The following is a 20,264-nucleotide window of genomic DNA, read 5'->3' on the forward strand; positions in this document are numbered from 1 at the left end:
AAATCCAGTGGGCTTGGTCAAAGCTTGCAGTCAGAATAACACATTTAAAGTTACAATGACACGTTTGGCACAACTTTTAAAAAGCTAGCTCAATCCTGACGTGCCATCTGTTAGGAGTGGGCATGTCTGATTTGATGGCACAAACTGTAAAAGACACTCACCCCAGTACACAAACAAACAGACAAACAGTAACAATGATGACATAACACCGGTCTTTAATTCTGTAGACTAATAGGATCTTCACCTACAGGTATCTAAATAAAAATAATTGTAATGTACATATATTTGCCTGTCGTGTGCTCCCCTCTAATAAAGGCAGTTTTGCAAAGCGGTGTTTAGTGTTGTTTTGGCAGCATATGCTGCATAATATATTTAGTCTGAAGTTCTCCATCACTCATTTCTACTCCTCAGTTTCAGTCCCTCTGACAGCAACATTTATTCAAACCTCTAATGTCAGCGATTATGCCCATCAGTCTTGTCTTCGTGACACACCCTCATATTTGAATTACACTTCCTGGTAATCTGATCCAGTCGGTCCAGTCTCTAGATCTATAAAAGCAGTTCAACAGATTCATTGTTATCATTATTGTTGGCAACCTCACTTGAAAAAGATGACTGAAGATCCTGAAATCCTACAGGAAATACTTGTTTGAAAAAGTGAAGGTAAGAGAATAATGTATTTAAACAGGCCTTAAACAAATCTTGTGCTTGTGAGAATTACTTGCTGTTGTGACTTGAGAATATAGTACTTCTGTCAACTACACCTATCGGTTCAGCTAATAATATAATTCATGTGTACATGCCAAATATCTAGTTGAATCAAACATGTCTCGTTAGTTCTTGGTGACAGGCTACAAGATTTATAAAACAAGGGACGGATCAAAGTCGACCAGTTCAACCGATGTTAGAACTGTGGCACTAAAAGAAGAAAAGAAGAAGTGTCTTTCCTAATGTAATGAATTAAGCTTTGAATATGACATCATGTCACTGTTAGAGAGCTCAAGAACTGAGATTTGCATCTCAATATGAATTGAACACCGGGGATGTGCCGTGAGCTTTGAGACTGGACAAGCATCAAAGGTTTGTAATACACATTATTACAATGCTCCCTGTAATATGCCTCCTCCTCGTCACACTCCTCCCTCCTTTGCCTCAGGCCGGGGACCCCCAGCATGAGGTACCCCCCCTTTCAGAGGCTACCCATTTGGCACTTTTCCCCACCTCTCTAGGGCTGGGGAGGGGGAAGAGGGGAGGGGAAAGAGGAGAGAGAAAGGGAAAAGCGGAAATGAAATAATCACCATCAACCTTGACAGACAAGGTTTAAGTAATTTATATTAAGAGTTTATGTTGACTCAATATTTGAAAATACGTATTTACAGAAAGTCACACAGTTTGACTGACTGTATCAAATCCTTTCTAAAGGTCCAGAAGAACCACCTGATGTCCAATCATCAGTCATTAACATCCTTATCTAGTCTGGTGAATAAAGTAAACAAGAGTTTGTGGAGTAATGCATGAACTTTACAAATGGAAACATGAAGGTAAGATCAACCCTTAACATCTGATTTCCATTCGGAGCAAAAGCTCAATATTCACATGCACACGTGTTGTAATAATGTGAAAAACATAAACAAATACTGCAGCTATTGCAATTTAAATGCAGTTCATTATTCAAATGATCTAATGAAGATCAAGATTAAGTAGTTAAAACACTACTATTAAACAACTGTTCCTATGAAAGATATTTATAATAAGGAATTGTAAAAACACAGAAATTATTTACAGTACATAAGAGGTTATTTGTAGTTGTTTGCAAAGTACTAAATATGTGCATAAATCTGGGTTTTGTTTCATGTTTAAATTCACTTTTAACCTCTGACAAAAATTTAAATGTCATGAATATTGAGCAAAAACAGAACAATACAAATTAATAAATAACTCTTATACACCCATTGACTGTACAGTTTATGTATTTGTTCAATGCAGCACATCTTAATTTTATATTTATACTCATAAATCATCAATCTACATAATTCATATAATTTGTCTAGTTGTAAATTAAACTCAATTATGATTTTAAAATCAAAGAATTGTCTTTTATATCCTGCAGATTTTCAATGATCCCATTCATGGTACAATTGAGCTTCATCCTCTGCTGGTGAAGATTATTGATACTCCTCAATTTCAGAGACTCCGTCATATTAAACAACTGGGAGCAGAATACTGGGTCTATCCTGGAGCATCACATAATCGCTTTGAACACTCCATTGGGTAAGTGGTGGACCGATATTTCGAAGAGGCTGATACATTTTCCCATTTGGCCGATTTGTTTCTTGATGGCTCTGAGAATCGGCTGTTTGCATGTGAAGTGACTGAGACATGTAAACGACCAGTCACGGTTTGTTTTATTGTTACGTGTCATCGTGTTACTACAATAATAGACCGGTGTGCAACACAGTCTCATTTTAATAGTCTGCATATCAGACAGACGCGTTTGAGCTCATAATGTTAACGTGCTCGTCTGTTTCATCCTCCCACTCTCTCCTCAACAGTTCCCTGTAACTTTAACAATAATCGTTTAACTCCAGTTTAATTACCACTGATCAATCAATTAAATCATTTCAAGTCGAGCCCTAAATGTGATTTAAAGAGGTGTTGTTTGTGTGTTTGAAAGGGTGGCATATTTAGCAGGATGTCTGTTAAGAAGTCTACAAGAGAAGCAGCCAGACCTCAATATTACTCCTCAAGACAATCTGTGTGTCCAAATTGCTGGTTTGTGCCATGATTTAGGTGTGTTCATTGATCATATATGTGCATTATATTGTATGATGTCTATTTGAGTCCTTCTGTCTGAATTAAAATATCTTTTAAAAAGAAGATTTTTTTTCTTCAATAAATAAATGGGTGTAATTGAGTGTGTACTCAAGCAAACATTGAGGTTGTTTCATAGTTTACAAAGTTATCAGTTGTTTCTGTGTTTTTTCTCTTGAAGGTCATGGTCCATTCTCTCATTTGTTTGATATCCTGTTTATCCCTGAAGTCCGGATGTCAGGTGAGTCACATTGCTCATTACATTTGTTTAAATAAAAAACCCAAGAACAAAGATTCAGCACGCCATGCAAATATCGCCCTCTTGAGGTCATTTTAGAAGTTACATTTCTATTTATTTTCTATTAACTGACCGATGTATCTGGTTTAAAGTACAATAATATACAGAATTACACTTGATTATTATTATTTTTAATAACATTATTAATTGCTTGAGATTAAGTCCAGTGAAGCGGTCAGTAATGTGTGTTTGTGACTTCAGTTCAAATGTATAATTGAGTCAGTAGTTTTACAATCATTTATAAATCTGGTCTTATTCACTAATTCAGGTTTCTCTTTGTTAGGTACCCAGTGGAAGGTAAGCATGAACCCTCTCCAGTACAAACATACTTGATTAAAATATTACTTTTGAAGGGTTTCCTGTCAAAGTCCTCGAGACACAACAATGTGACATACAAACAACAGTCAAATTTAAAGCAGAAAAATACTAAAATACCTAAATATTAAATGTAACCAATGTTAAAAGATAAGCCAGCAAAAAGTTAGTGTTGAAGTAACTTAAGTAAAGCAGCTGCACTCATAAAATCTTTTTTTTTATATATTAATTGTGTAGAATTGTGGTCATTTTTAAGATGCCTAATTCAGACCAACTTCATTTCAGACCACCCAGAAACAATGACATGCGAGCGACTGCTGTGGCCTAGTATCCATGACACAGATTAATGTTAATATGTTGTTTTCAAACCTTTACTTGAACTCGATGTTCTGATCGTCTCCTCTCATTCTTCACTGAATCAGTCCAGCGATGACAGACATCACAATCTTTTCTTTCTGAGCACGAAAGTATTTTAAAGAGTGTTTTTGGCGGCATTTGAACAAGAAGTCTCTTTTTCCTCTGAAATTAAATCTGCGATTTCCCCGGAGATTGTGAACTTTTTTTTTTTTTTTATTGAAGTTTAACAAAACAAATAATAAGAACATACAAAAACGTCATTAATACAGAATACAGCATATTAAACAAACAAAGAGCCAGGGGGAGAATCAAATAAATACATTAAAGATAGAACATAACATGATGGTTTTAGCAGCCTTCTTATTTTTAGAGTCATAAATGGATTTAAGGTACTGTTGTGTCTCCTTACCAAAAGCAACAAAGGAAGGTTTAGAATGACTAAATTTGGCTTTATGAATATGATATTTCCCCAAAATGATCAATAAGTTAATTAGGTATACTTCTTCCTGAGTTTTACCTTTGTTAGCATGGAGACCAAACAGCACATCCCTCCATAACAGAGAGAAATTAGCAAAAAGCAATGTATCGGGACAAATCTTTCCAAAAAGTGCTGGTGTAGGGACATTGCCAGAACAGGTGTACCATTGTTTCTGGGCACACACCACATAAAGAGCAGTTAACACATATGTCAAGTTTAAACCTAAGGAGATATTGCTTAGCAGGATAATATCTATGTAACATTTTAAAGGAGATTTCTCTTACTTTATTCGTAAGCAGGTATTTGTACGGTAAATTCCATATATATCCCCAATTCAAGTTGTCAAAAAAATTAGACCAATAGGGAACAACATTGGGGGAGCAGATGACATCACTCTGGAATAAAGAACGAATATTACGATTATTATTCCTTGAAGTAGTTCCGAAACAAATATCACCAACCGAGGTCAATCTAGGATCCAAAATAGGCAGGCAATCTGGTTTTCCAGACCCTTTTAAGAGAGTTAAAATACCAGATGGGATGGCATCCATGACAATTGCAAATTCTCTTGGGGTGATTGGAATGCCAAAAGTGTGAAGGAATTCAGAATAATTCAATAATGAACCGTTATCGTTCAACAGATGAGATACAAGGAGTATGTTATTAAACCAATTGTTATAAAATAATGATTTATTTTTGAATTTAATAAGTCGATTATTCCAGATGAAGCACCTATGTGGGGAGAAATTATGTTTGTAGATTAAAGACCATGCTAAGAGCATTTGTTTATGGAATTCAGATAAAATTAACGGAATCTTTTCTATTTTATAATCACATAAAAGTAAAAATTCTAGACCACCAACCTTAGAGAAAATATACTTGAGTATAAAATTCCAAGTAGATGAGGGTTTTTTTTAGAAAATGTTTAATCCAGTTTATCTTAAAAGTATTATTGAGGGTTGTAAAATCCAGAAAGTTTAGACCACCACGTTCAAATATGTTCATAATAACAGATTTTTTCACATAATGCGTCTTGTTTTTCCAAATAAAATTGAATAGCAAGTTATCAATAGATTTACACAGCTTTTTGTTGACAAACAAATGGATAGCTGCATAAGTAAGACGGGATAAACCTTCTGCCTTTGTCAACAGCACTCGTCCTTTCAAAGATAAATCCCTCTGCAGCCATTGATTTAGCTTCTTCTTTGTCTTATCACTAATTCAATTAAAATTTTCAGAACATCTTTCCTCCTCATTTTTCATAATAATAATCCCAAGATAAGTGACCTTATCTTTGATAGGTATGTTACAGACCTGGGAGGTATCGCTTTCTTTTATGGAAAAAAGTTCACACTTATTCAGATTTAAGCATAGTCCAGAAGCTGCGGAAAATAATTCAATTGTTTTGATAGCAATTGGCACTTGACTGGCATTTTTTAAAAATAAAGTAGTATGCATTTGGCAGACGCTTTTATCCAAAGCGACTTACAGTGCAATTATTACAGGGACAATCCCCCCCGAGCAACCTGGAGTTAAGTGCCTTGCTCAAGGACACAATGGTGGTGACTGTGGGGTTAGAACCTGTGACCTTCTGATTAACAGCCATGTGCTTTAGCCACTACGCCACCACCTAATTTCTCTGTCTGCAATGGAAATTCCTTTTAAAGCTCTATTTTTAATATGGGTAGAAAGAAGTTGATTACATAAAATGAATAGGTAAGGGGAGGCAGGGCAGCCTTGTCGGATGCCTCTTTGCAGCTCAAATCTTGGCGAGGTACCATTTTTTATTCTGATGGAGCTATTGCCTTTACAGTACATTGTTCTGACAGCTTTACAAAAAAAATCACCAAACCCAAATTTCTCAATAGTTTGAAATATAAAGTTATGTTCTACTGTGTCAAAGGCTTTATAGAAGTCCAAAAAAAAAAAGATAAAACTATTATCAGGACATAAAAAAGAATAATCAATTATATCTAAGACAAGTCTAATATTGTTTGATATGTGCCTTTTTCTCATGAATCCTGATTGGAATTCATCAATGATAGGGTCTAAAACCTTTTTTAAGCGTTTTGCAATTATTGAGGCAAAGATTTTGTAATCAGTGTTAAGTAATGAAATAGGTCGCCAATTATCTATAAACAGTGGATCCTTTTTAGGTTTGGGGATTAGCGTAATTAAGCCTTGGGTCAGCGAAGGGGGTAGAGAACATTTATCAACACCTTCTAATATTACTTCAAGCAGAAAGGGAGCCAGATCTTGTGTAAAAGCCTGATAAAACTCTGCAGAGAGGCCATCCACTCCAGGAGATTTGTTAGTTTTACAATGTTCAATCGTGAAAGTAATTTCCTGCAATGTTATAAGGTCATCGCATAGTTTCCTATCATCTTGAGAGATTGGAGTGACTCTAAGAGAGATCAAGAATGTAGTGGAAGATTGATGGCAAAATTTGGATTTGTATAAATTTCTAAAAAAGTCCGCACAGAAAACCGCTATACTCCTCGGATTATCAGTAACAGTATCGTTAATATTAAGTTGCTGGATTAAATTACATTTCCCATGATATTTTTCTAATGCGAAAAAATAGGCAGAGTTCTGCTCGCCTTCTTCAATCCATCTTTTTCTTGATCTTATAAAGGCACCTTTTGCTTTGTTGGAGTAAATTTCATTTAATTTAATTTGTTCCGAAATTAAAGATAGACGTTCCTCTTCTGATATTTCTGCAGGGTCCTTCTGATATAAGGAAATTATTTTAGAGACCACTCTTTCTTCTTCCAATTTACGATTTTTGGATAAGATACTACCATAATTCCTCAAATATTGGCCAGTTTTAAATTTCATAAGTTCCCAATTGGTACCAAAATCATCCTCGGACTTCGCTTTATTCCAAAATTTTAATATAATATTTTTAATGTCTGATTTTACCTCATCGCTTTGAAGAAGCGAGCTGTTTAGTTTCCAGTAAGCATTCCTACATCTTGTGGAGGGGCAGAGTGCAAGGGATAAAAATGGAGACTGCATTATGATCTGTTAATGGGGTTGTGATAATATTAACAGAAATATTAGCAATATTCAAGTGATCAGAAACTAACCAATAGTCCAAACGAGAACGCCTGTTGGCACTACTATTACTCCAAGTAAATGCATTTATGTTAGGATTGTTAAATCTCCATACATCTACCAAGTTAAACTTTTGCATAAATAACGTTAAATTACAATTTACTGCAGTGGGAGCACGAGGAGGCCAGCAGTCATTACGATGATCCAGAATCATGTTAAAATCTCCCCCTATTACTATACCTGAATTTGGAAATTTACTAAGGGTATTTAGTATAAGCTTCTCTAAATTTTCAAGCAATATGTCGTTCTCATGGTTAGAGTTATAGCCATATATGTTAATAACTATAAGTCAAGTTTTCAATGGTTAAAACCTGAAAAATAAAATGACCTGAAGTATCACTGATAGATGGGTGAATAGTCCCAGGAAAATTATATTTTAAGGTCGCAACACCTGCAGAATGTTCAGACCCATGAGCCTGCCACAGGTCATTCCCCCATTGGGATCTCCATAATCTTCCATCATTCGGAATTTAGTGCGACTCTTGAATGAAACAGAAATCAGATTTGTGCTGCTTAACAAACAAAAATAACGCCTTACGCTTAACAATATTCCTTAACCCCCTGGCATTGAGAGTAGTGATAGACAAAGACGTATTAACAACAACAGAAAGAACAATGTAAAAAATAAAATACGGATGAAATTAAACTTGAACCTTACTATGAATGTATGGAGCTGCACCAATTCACATAAATAGAAGGTGCATAGCGAAACTTAGTGAAACATTGAAAATAAAGGAAATACCTAGATTTTCAAACGACAACTTAGCACAAAACAGTTATCAACAATAAAAAGACATAAAATTATAGCATATAAAACATTAAAAATAATTGAACAAAATGTACTAGAATCTATCATGTAAACATATTCAGAAAAGTGTAAATAAAGTGCACAATAATCCTTATAAACAAGAACAAAGAGTATAAATAAGTAAAAGGATTAAAGAAAATAGTGTTTCTCAGAGCAAATAAAAGGACAAATCCAAAGCGAAGGATAAGCTAGTTTGACTCGACTTAAGGCACATATTGACAGGAATGATGTTTACCACTTTCAGGTATCTGGAAACAGTTCAACCCCGTTGGCAAAGGCTCGACCACCCACGAAGTAAGCAGCTTTCCCTTGTTCTCGCGCTTTAGACACAAGTGACCACAACTGCAGTCTTCGCTCTCTGATTTGTGGGGATAGATCTTCAGCAAAACGTAGCTTGTTGTTTTGAAGGAAAGAGGACTTCTTTGCAGCCTTCCAGACAGCGTCGCAGTAAATACGAGCACCAAACTGTAGAATTATCCCTCGAGGCTTGGTGGCATCTTTCTTTAATTGGCCAAGACGGTGCACTGAATCTATAACATCAGGGAGTTTGGCTTTGTGCTCCGGCAAAGTGGCCTGACAGATACGAATAACCTTCGAACATTCTGATCTTTGTTTTCCGCCAAACCATAGAGACGCAGGTTCCACCGTCGCAAATAGTTTTCCAGCTCAGTAATTCGATGTTCCAAAAGGTTCGTCTTTTTCTCCGCCACGTTGACTCGGTCATCAATTTGGGTCACTTTACCTTTCACTTCACGGATCTCGGCGTAGGCAAAATCAACAGTCTTCTTTAACCCCTCAATCTTCAGTGTATTGTTGGAAATCATTTCCTCCACACTCTTTTCCAGAAAGTCAATTCTTGTGTTGAAGATGACTGAGAAAATATTAAAAACTGCTAAATATTAGATCATCAAATTACTAAAATAATAGAAACTTTAGACATTGATCTCACGGCAAACAGGTGTATAGAATAGTGGCAGTTTTTGTTGATATTTGGTGTTTTGGGAGAAAATCACATCAAAAGTGTTTTTTACCCCAAAGAACATTTTCCCTTCTGTCAGTCACTCGATGTTGTGTCGATGTAGTGACACTAGGGGTCGCTCTTGCAGCCCAAACAAAAGGCCAATGAGAATTATATATATATAATATAATATAATATAGGCAGCTTTATTGAAATAGTCCATGTCTTTATCCCTTCTGTTAGTTGAGATGAACTCTGAACATGCATCTTTCATCTGAAGTTGTACAGCGGCTCTTGTAACACACCAGAAGGAATATGGGGCTGTGCAGACGAGCACAAGGGAAGAAAATCAGCAGACAAAAAACATGTAGTGCACAATAGGTGCAAATGTTTTGCTCTGAAGGTCACATTATAGCAAGAGTGGGATTTCATAAAGACCTTTTTCATAAACTTGCATTTGTGATTGCATCAAAAATCGAACCATTAATTATTTCCAAAGTTATCCCACATGAAACGTCAAAATTCCTGTTTGCTTTTGGATACAAAACTCCTTAGTCTATACATTATCTTTAAATTGATGGCTGTATAAACCGTTATACAGTACATGATTTATAATGTGTGTGATCTGTAAAGCATCTGTGAACATATCATATGTGTGTTACTTTAAGCACGAGATGGCGTCGATTCAGATGTTTCAGCACATGGTTGATCAGAATGGACTGAAAGAGGTGATGGGAAACTATGGATTGAATCCAGATGAGGATCTTCCCTTTATTGAGGAATTAATTCAGGGTGTGGATAGTTCAGCTGGAGAGGTACACAGTTCTGGGACCGTCCATTGCAACCAATTTCCACCAGATTGTGCAGTTTAAAATGAGTTGTTGAAAGTTGTTTCTACATTATTTTCCAGTGGTCAGCGAGAGGCAGACCTGAACATAAATCCTTCTTGTATGAGATTGTGGCAAATAAACGGAACGGCATTGATGTTGACAAATGGGACTATTTTGCCCGGTAATCGTGATATTTGATAGATTTTATAATAATTATGAATTATTATAGACTGTATACATACAACTTGTGTGACACTTGCCAGAATACGAGGATTGAAGATAAATGAGTAAATTAGTTGTTTTTCCATCTCCTTATTTTATAGAGACTGTCATCACCTTGGCATCGGCAACAGCTTTGACCATCAACGCCTGTTGAAATTTGCACGAGTGTGTGAAGTGGAAACAGGAGAGAAGAAATCTCATTCTATCTGCTTCAGGGACAAGGTACTTTACATGAAACATTTCATCTTTTTTGCTCATTACAGGACTCAGAGGGAATCTGCAGACATGATTTTCATTGAAATCTGTAGAATTATGTGGAATGGATTTAAACATGAGAAAATGTCTTAAAATGTGCCGTACTAGACTCTTATTGGAAGCTGAAAGCAAAATAGATTTAGCTAAAATATTTTAGAAGGTTTACAGTTTCTTAAACATTAGCTGTAGATCATTAATATTAAACCTCATTTCAGTTTGTTCTGTCTTTCTCTAACAGGAGGCAGATAATGTTTACGACATGTTTCGCACTAGATACACTTTGCATCGCCAGGCGTACCAGCACAAGACTATCAGCATTATTGAAATCATGTGAGTTATGTTTACAGTATGTGTGATGTGTCATTGTTCTGACGAGACTGTTCCTGGAGATATAGTGAAGCACTTTTCATTTGTCACAATACTGTTATACTGTAAGTCATGAAATAAATATTTGTATATAATTCTGCTTTAAAAGTTAACATGTGCTGGTTCCTCTTTGCATTTTAGGATCAAAGAATCTTTTCTACAAGCCAATGAACACCTCCACATCTCAGCAGCCATAGAAAACATGGTGGAATACACTAAACTCACAGGTCAGCGGAAATATTTACATTTAACTCTTAATAATGCTCGAGAACACAAATGCAAGGTCATCATGGTTCATTAGAGGACTTTTATCAGGTTTTAATTAAAAAGAAAATACATGTAAATCTAATTAGACTCTCATATTTCTATTAGATCACTTATTTGAGAAGATCTTGTACTCCACTGACGACAACCTGAAAGATGCTCGAATGATTCTTGAGGACATTGTCAATAGACGCCTGCCAAAGATTGTTGGAGAAGCCAGACTGACAGAAGCTGAACATAAAGACATCTCAAAGGTTGGACTGAGACATTCTGACATTGTATCATTAAAACAGATATCTGTCTTTCAGATGGATCAATGAACACATTTATAGTTGTATTGAAATGTTGTTTGGCAGATACTTTCTTATTAAAGCAAAGTGATATTGTGGCAACCCCACCAGTAATGTTCAATAGTTTGTACAAAAAGACACATTTGAAAAATAAGATATCTTTCAGCCTCACATCATCAGTTTTTACTTGTATCTAAAACTGATTATAGACTGACTTCTGACTCTCAAATCCTCCAGAAAACACTGAAGGATAATTGGATGACAGCTGTGGAGAAATGGTCTAAAAATACACTGGATTTCGTGGTTGCTGTATGTTATTTAAAACATTTGTTTCCAGTTGATCTTAACATTTTAGCTTTGCTGGTTGAGTTGCGATAGCATTTGAAATCTCTGCTTATCCAGGTCGTCAATATGGATCATGGCATGAAGGGTAAAAATCCCATTGACAACGTCTATTTCTACAGCAAGAGGGATCCGACCAAAGCCTTCAAGATTAGGAAATATCAGGTATCCATGGCAAACAATTCAGATTAAATAAATTATAAGTACTGTACACATAAATATGTCTCTAGAAAAGGACGCCTCTTGTCCATATAAACATGCAAATAGTCCATATCGGGCCATATTGTCAGACACCTCTTGTACTGACAGGTGTCCAGTTTCCTGCCGGTGAAGTTTTATGAAAAGCTTGTGAGAGTGTACTATCGAGGTACAGAGAAACGGGAACTAGAAGAAGCTCAGCAGTGCTTTGAGAATTGGTGCAAAGACAATTTTGGAGTTCTGCCTGAAGAGGGAAAATGTTCTCAGGCTACATACCAAAGCAAGGATTAACAACTGCGGTATCACCTACTCTTCAAATAAAGAAAAATGCAGTTACATATAGTATGTTTAAGTGTATTTAGCGAAGTGTACAAATTCAGTTTTTAATCATCTTCCAGACAATAACCCCGTAAGAGCATTCCAGATCCAGATCAGCAACATTTTGACAGAGATGCTGAAGACATGAAAGAGGTCATGGAAGAACAATCAAAGGACTTCTTCAGCTGCAGGGCATTTGAATCTCATGTGGACTAAAACAAAAGAAGTTATGCAAGTTTACACTGTAACTGTATTTATTCTGTGATGGATTTCAGCTGTAGTCACTGCAGTGATAAATATGCCAATGAAGTCTTTTATTCTTGCATTTTAGTCTTCTTATAATAATAATACATACAGCAAAAATCAACAGAAACAAATTGTTATTCTATGCAGGAATGTCCTGAGACTCCTGACTTGGAGAAAATTGTATTTGCAATGTACGTTTATACAATTTGCAATCGCAGCTTTTCTCAGTTGCTAACACACTAAAATGTAAATCTAATGGCCCAAATTCCCAAACCATTACGTCCATTCTCAAAAGACTAAAGCAGAGATGGCAGTTCAAAAGGATTTATTTACAAAAAATGAGAGTCAAGGAAAAGCGCTTCCAGTGCCGGCTGTAGATGGCAGATCAAACGAGCCTCTAAGGGCTATTGAAGAGTGTGTTAGTAAGAAGAGTGTGTGCATTGATGTAGTCTGCAGCAATCTGAAGAGAGTCTGTTAAAGCTGGTGTGGTACAAAGCAAAGCCCAGACGATTCTCCCAAGACACTGGGAAATACAGAGGAATCCTCCTCTTCATGAAATGGGCACCAAACTAGTGAGAGCAACAGCAAGCGGGCAGGTAACCGCACCTCTACAACCAGGCACAGTTAACGTTAACGTGAACAATACACTGGCACAGAAAGAGGGAAACACAAGGAATAAGTAGGGAGTGCAATCAGAGTGAAGCAGGTGGAACCGGGCGAGTAATTCATGGCTGTTAAATGTTGATCACATGTGCCGGCTTCACCTGTGAGACACAAGGGAGAGAAAAACAAACAATGGCATGAGCCGGCACAAATGCTGGAACCGTGACAGCATTTGATTCTGTTAAAAATATGGAAAACTGAATAAAATTGGAGGGAGGTGACCAGAAACAGGGTTGAAACCCAATAGACTAAAACTAACTTCATAAGAACATAACTGTATTTACAGTATTAGGCTTATTCGTTCTCTGCATTGTACTCTGCACAAAGACAATAAAGTTTAAGCTACTGTAATCGAATTGTGAGAACACATCTTTAAACGCATACCTCAGGTCTTTAGTGACCCAGGAACACATTCTACCCCCATACCTCATGCATTTGAAGTTGTTCCCACACCTCTTTAGGATTCCTCAATCTCTCTCTTATATACAGTGTAAAAAATAAAATGAATAAAAAATGATAGTGGTTAAGAACCAAATGTGTATAGGGTCATTAGAGACCCAAGGTAAGGAGGAGTGCATGTTGTTTCACAGTGCTTCACTTTTTCCACATTTTGTGATGTTACAGCCTCATTCCTTATTCGATTAAATTCATTATTTTCCTCAAAGTTCTACAAACAATACCCCATAATGACAACGTGAAAGAAGTTTGTTTGAAATCTTTGCAATTGTATTAAAAATAAAAAATGAAACGAAGAAGATTCTCTCATCATTTTCTCATCCTCATGACATCCCAGATGTGTGTGATTTTCTTTCTTCAGCAGAACTCAAATGAAGATTTTTAGAGGAGTATTTCAGCTGTGTTGGTTCATACAATGCAAGTGAATGGTGATCTAAAACTTTTAAGCACATAAAGGCAGCATAAAGTAATTCATAAGACTCCAGTGGTTTAATCCAAGTCTTCAGAAAGGATATGATAGTTGAGGTTGAGAAACAGATCAATATTTAAGCCTTTTATTTTTTATTTTTTTACTATAAATTCTTCTCATTAGGTGGCAAAATGCACAAATAATGTGAATCACCAAAAACAAAAGAAATAATATGTGAAAGTGGAGATTTATAGTAAAAAAGGACTTAAATATTGATCTGTTTCTCACCCACACCTATTATATCACTTCTGAAGACATGGATTAAACCACTGGAGTTTTATGGATTACTTTTATGCTGCCTTTATGTGCTTTTTGGAGCTTCAAATTGATAGCACCCCATCACTTGTATTTTATGAACCAACAGAGCTGAGGTATTCTTCTATTCTTTTGTGCTCAGTAGATGAAAAAAAGTAATAAACATCTGAGATGACAGGTGAGTAAATGATGAGAGAATCTTCATTTTTGGGTGAACTGTCCCTTTAAATTAGAATAATTTTGTGAATTTTATCCTTCTAAAATTGAAATTTTAGCATGTTTTTTATGTGTTATTTTAACCAAAAGTTCGAACTATGCTCTCAGGACAGAGATATTTTTCATAATATTAAGTTGTCATGTAGATTTCACACATTTTGGGATTTTCTAATTAAAATACTTTTTAGCCAAAATAACGTTTGCTGTTACTTGAACAAAATTTTGTTTTTAAATTTAGCAGAAAATCCTTTACAATCCAAATGATTATTATTAAGCAAACAATAGGTAAAATACCAGCAAACACAGTATGTTCTGATGACATCACCAGTATACAACGTTATCATGATGTTTTGGTAAAGTTCTATTTTTTAGAATCTACAAATTTAATTTGTTTCAAATTGCATTTTTTTAATTAATGCCATGTTTGGTATATTTGTGTATGACCAGTCTTCTGTGTGAGGTAAAATCTGTTAAATATACTGTATATACTTCCCTTGTAGCTATTTTAATTTGGCCACTTAATATGATCAACTTCACAATAATCACTTTCAAATGTAATAAACTTAAACTACTCAAAGCTTGATCCATGATGCATGCACCGCAGAGAGATGAATAGACTTTAAAACTTTCTGGATGTCAATCATGCACTCCACCTCATAACATGTACAACCCGTTACTGATTCACATTTACTGAGAAACAGCTTAAGATTTAATTGGTTTATTTACTATTAGAATCAACTTTAGTTATCCTGTTCACTTTTATGTTCTTTCACACTTCTATAACTATATTTCCTCCCAGGTTTATTGGTCCTTTTGTTATTATAGTCTGATGTGACCCCTGACCACATTGTGCTCCCAGTTGGATCTGGGAGTCTTAAAGAGTCTTACTGAAACCAGAGTTTGGTATTATGTGTGTGAAGTGAGGGATTTGTTTCATTGTAATTCTTTTATTTATTTTACAACAAAAGCACACTAACACAGCTGTAAATTAATTCACATACTGTATTTACTAACCCTCCCTTATAGTGCAAAGGTTTCAGGATGTTGAGGATGTAGTGTTATACTGAAGAAGAATGAATATATATTTTCTGTTATTTTATCAAGTTCTATTTTTATATGAGATACATCTGGAAGATTATTAGTGAAGCTATCTTTAGTACTCAAAAGAATAGTTCTACCTGAATGATAGCGTGGTGTAGATTGAGATGAGGTAATGATCCGAGATGTCATCACTTTGTGGTAGAATTTCTATATAATCAACATCAACTCCATATGACAGAATTAAATCTAGCGTATGATTATGGCTGATGAGTTGGTCCTGTTACAGTTTGTCTGACTCCAAGAGAGTTGAGAATATCGAGAAATGCTAATCCCAATGTGTTATTTTCATTATCTATGTGAATGTTGAAGTCACCAACAATTAAAGCTCTGTCTACAGTAACTACAAGATCTGATAAAAAATGTGCAAATTCACCAAGGAAGTCAGAATACGGCCCAGGTGATCTATACACAATAGCAAGGGCAAAAGACGACAGAGTTTATTTATTTATATCTGACGTCACATTAAGCATTATTAGTTCAAAAGTCTTACATTTATATCCTGTCCTCTGAATAACACCAAAAACTTCACTGTAAATTGTAGCAACACCTCCTCCTCGACCCTTCAGATGAGGCTCATGTTTATAACAATAACCTGGGGGAGTAGAAGCCAGGTTTCAGTCAAACAGAGCGCATCCAAACCATGATCTGTAATATTTTAATTTACAATTAGTGCTTTGGTAGAAAGAGATCTAATGTTTAGTAGCCCGATCTTTATATGAAGTTTATCTTTAATTTACATTTATGCATTTGGCAGACGCTTTTATCCACAGCGACTTACAGAGCCCTTATTACAGGGACAATCCCCCCCGGAGCAACCTGGAGTTAAGTGACTTGCTCAAGGACACAATGGTGGTGGCTGTGGGAATCAAACCAGCGTTCTTCTGATTACCAGATTACCAGATATGTGCTTTAGACCACTACACCACCACCACTCCAATTTGTTTGTTTTGTTCAAGTTTGACCTTAATCAAATTATTTCTAAATTACTTAGTGAGAGTTTTGTGTTTGGTAATTCGGGGAACAGACACATTCAGTGACACTAATCTACTATAAACCTCATCACCACGATGAGCATATTACAGTGTCTGGCATAATTTTTGCAAGTTCACACACCTCTTTAACGTTATCTCTAGTGATCTCCGACTGGCGAAGCAGGACATCGTTAGTGCCGACATGAATAACAATTTTAGAAAATCTACGTAAATTTGATCTGATGTCAGACTCTCTGGCACCCGAAATACATTTAAAAATGGTGGCTTAAGTCTCTATTTCCAAATTACTTACAACAGAATCGCCAATAACAAGGGCTTTTTCAAAATTATTCTCAGTGGGTGCAACACTGAGTGGGGAGAATTGAGTGGAAACCCTAACAGGAACGGGAGAGTGGTGTTGCTTTGCTGAGCAAGTATTCTGCCACTAGTTCTGCATTTTCAAAGTTAGGGCCAGATAAGCTTAATAAAAGTCCCAAAATCATAACCTGGGAATTGCACAGAAACCTATTGAGTTCAGGAAAAAAAATCACCATTGGAAGTTATGTCCAGTCAAGCAGCCAGAAAAGTGAGTCTGTGCAACTTTTCCTTTGTGGACTGAAGAGCATCTAAACTTTGAATAGATTCCTATAGAATATAGGCAGCTTTGCAATATCCAGTAAAAAAATTTATACATTTTTAACTCCGGCATATGCTTTAAAATGGTGCAGGTTAGCGCTCTCCAATTGAAGTCCATTGGCACTTTTAAAAATCTCTGTATGAACTTCAACCGAAACGTTGCCGTTCTACTTGCCGTTCAATCCATGACCACCTTCATCTTTTGGCAGATATTACACACTCTGAGGTATCCAATGCAGATGATCCCAAAACAAAATCTACAAAGATAGCTTGGATTTCAGCCAGCAACTTTACAGGAGGGTCCATGTATGCCAACTTGTGCCACAGAGATGATGCTACTAAATTATTCACAATCAAAGTATGCCTCTTATATGACATACTTGGAACTAACCACTTCCATTTACTTAAGTGTCCTTTAACTTTTTTTATTTAACCATTATTTAACCAAGAATCCCTCGAGATTAAATCTCTTTTTCGAGGGAGACCTGGCCAAGAAAGCACACTGAACATGGTACAAAAGTTAAAAGATCAATACAACAAAAAAACAGACATAAGACAAAAATAGGACACAATAATGAAAACAATGGACTACAATTACAGAATCCAACTTATACATAGCAATTGCACTCTTTAGTCATACACTTTTTTATCAAAGATTTGAATTCACCCAAGGTAACAAGGTGATTTATATGTAATGTGTTCTGGAGGGAATTCCATGACCAAGGTGCAAAATAAGAAAACGCTGTTTTACCCAAATTAGAGCAAATCCTGGGTACCCTGTAGAGTGGCCATCTAGAGGAGCGAGAATCATAACAGCTTTTGATAAGTGACAAAAGATTTCACAAATAAGGAGGGAGTTTTCCCTGTATGGCTTCATAAATAAAAAAAAATACCAGTGATGCTGTCTCCTTAAGCTTAATGAAGGCCACGAGACCAAATGTCGACCTTGTCAACTAGACCTTCCCTGTTTTTCTGTACAGTAACCTCATCTCCTAATAACACGTCTAAATATTTAAAACCACCAACATTCCATTTTAAACCACTTGGAAGATTAGGTTTAACTTTTTCCCATTTTCCAAAACACAGAGTTTCACTTTTCGCCCAGTTTATGTTAGCAGATGATAAAAAATTTAACTATTTTATAAGTCTTATTAAATTGTCAATATCACCCTGACTATTAACTAAAACTACTATATCATCAGCATATGCTGATAGATAAAAAAAAACATTTTCACAATTCAGTATTTTCAGTCCAGTTAACTTTTCTCTGATCTGTAAAAAGGCTCAATGGCCAATGAGTACAACATACCTGATAGTGCACACCCTTGTCTGACACCCCTACCTTAAAGGGAGCGCATAAGCCACTGTTTATTTTCAGCATACTCTGTACATCACTATAGAGAACATTTATCTTTTTAATAAAATCTTTACAAAAACCAAATTCTTCTAAAACATTCCATAAAATATGATGTTAAATTCGGCCGAAAGCTTTTTCTTGATCTAAAGAGATCAAAATATAATTAATATTAAACATTTTGGAGACACCTATGATATCACGAATTAGACAGATGTTATCAAAAATGTACCTCCCATGTACATAATAGCTTTCATCTGGCTTAATGACATCTTCCATCACTACTGCCAATCTATTTGCTAACACTTTGGAAAGCATTTTGTAATCAGTACATAAGAGTGATACTGGACGGCAATTTTTTATTTCCGTAAGGTCTTTTTTTGGTAATAGTGAAAGGACCACTCTTCTGCAGCTCGATGGCAGTCGCCCTCCAGGCAAACTTTCATTAAACACCATGAGCAAGTCTTCACCTACTACTTCCTGTAAAGACTTATAAAAGTCTACAGAAAGACCATCCGCACCTGGCGCTTTCCCTGATTCCATGCCTTGAAGTGCTATGGACAGCTCAGTTAAGCTTAAAGCTCCACTGATCTTTGCATTGGCTCCTTTCGATACCTTAGGCAGGTTTCCAAAGAAACCTCCGTCAGTATCATCCTCCAGTTTGAGTTCGCTCTTATACAAATGTTCATAAAAACATTAAATGTTCATGTTCAATCTTTCTAATTTCTTTAGGGTCTGATAATAACATCCCCGTCTCAAATTTCAAAGTATTGATAATTCTTTTCTGACCATTTTTCTTTTCCAAATTAAAGAAAAATTTAGTTGCCGCATCCAATTGATCTATATTTTGAAAACGTGACCTGACCAATGCTCCTTGTGTTTTAACACATAGTAGGTCAGTTATCTGATATTTTCTTTTTCCTAATTCTTGAAGTTACACTATTTCAGCCTCTAAATTTTCTAAAGATTTGTTTATCTTCACAGTTACATTTTGAGTAAACTGTTGACAGATCATTTTTATCTGTACCTTCCTGAAATCCCACCACTGTTGTATTGAATCAAATACATTTTTTATTTCTCGAAATGTTTCCCAAAAGCACTTAAAAACAACTTTAAAATGTTTATCTTCCAACAGTGAATTATTAAAGTGCACTTTTTACTTTTACAGAAATCATTAGAAAAGAACATAGAACCATACTATGATCAGAAAAAGTAAAAGGCCCAATTGTGCAAATACTGAAATTATCAAGTTGATGTTTTAGTACAATCTGTCCAATCTAGCTAATGAAATGACATTATAACGGGTATGAACCCAAGTATACTCTCTCTGCTCCTCATAAAAATTCCTCCAAATGTAGCCCTCCCGCCGGGTAGAGTGTTGTGGCTCACAAAGTATGAGTCTGTCTAGGGGATCTTAAATTTACCCACTACCCCGGTAAAGGCACATTAACCCAGATCTCAGATCTTCACCTGATAGTGTCAGATTTGTGTTTCGATTTATTTATAAGAAATACACTTCTGTGTTTACCTTTAAATTTGAAAATACAAATCCCTCAAAGAAAAAACAAATTAACAAAACAGTTCTTTCCACAGGAAATCACACAAAATTATGACAGGTTAATAAACATGTATTTATTCTTCTCAATACTCTTTGGTTTTTGAAGAACCAA

The 20,264-nt window shown here is 35.7% G+C and overlaps 1 protein-coding gene across 2 annotated transcripts; it reads left to right on the top strand.

Annotated features, from left to right (window-relative positions):
* Positions 1-594: 594 nt before the first annotated feature.
* Positions 595-13,906, top strand: LOC127651543 (deoxynucleoside triphosphate triphosphohydrolase SAMHD1-like). Of its 2 annotated transcripts, none has more exons than XM_052137429.1 (17): positions 595-663; positions 838-1,318; positions 1,423-1,541; positions 2,111-2,271; positions 2,675-2,790; positions 2,993-3,052; positions 3,393-3,406; positions 9,811-9,957; positions 10,053-10,153; positions 10,296-10,416; positions 10,688-10,779; positions 10,957-11,042; positions 11,188-11,333; positions 11,607-11,678; positions 11,772-11,876; positions 12,021-12,208; positions 12,308-13,906. In XM_052137429.1, the coding sequence occupies exons 3-16, from the start codon at positions 1,515-1,517 to the stop codon at positions 12,198-12,200; spliced, it is 1,428 nt and encodes a 475-aa protein (XP_051993389.1). In that variant the 5' UTR covers positions 595-663; positions 838-1,318; positions 1,423-1,514; the 3' UTR covers positions 12,201-12,208; positions 12,308-13,906. The 2 variants fall into 2 exon arrangements, with proteins under 2 accessions (XP_051993389.1, XP_051993388.1); XM_052137428.1 differs by having other exon boundaries at positions 603-1,080; positions 1,157-1,318.
* The last annotated feature ends 6,358 nt before the right edge of the window (positions 13,907-20,264 follow it).

Source organism: Xyrauchen texanus, chromosome 11 (genome assembly GCF_025860055.1).
Source record: "Xyrauchen texanus isolate HMW12.3.18 chromosome 11, RBS_HiC_50CHRs, whole genome shotgun sequence".
Classification (NCBI taxonomy): Eukaryota; Metazoa; Chordata; class Actinopteri; order Cypriniformes; family Catostomidae; genus Xyrauchen; species Xyrauchen texanus.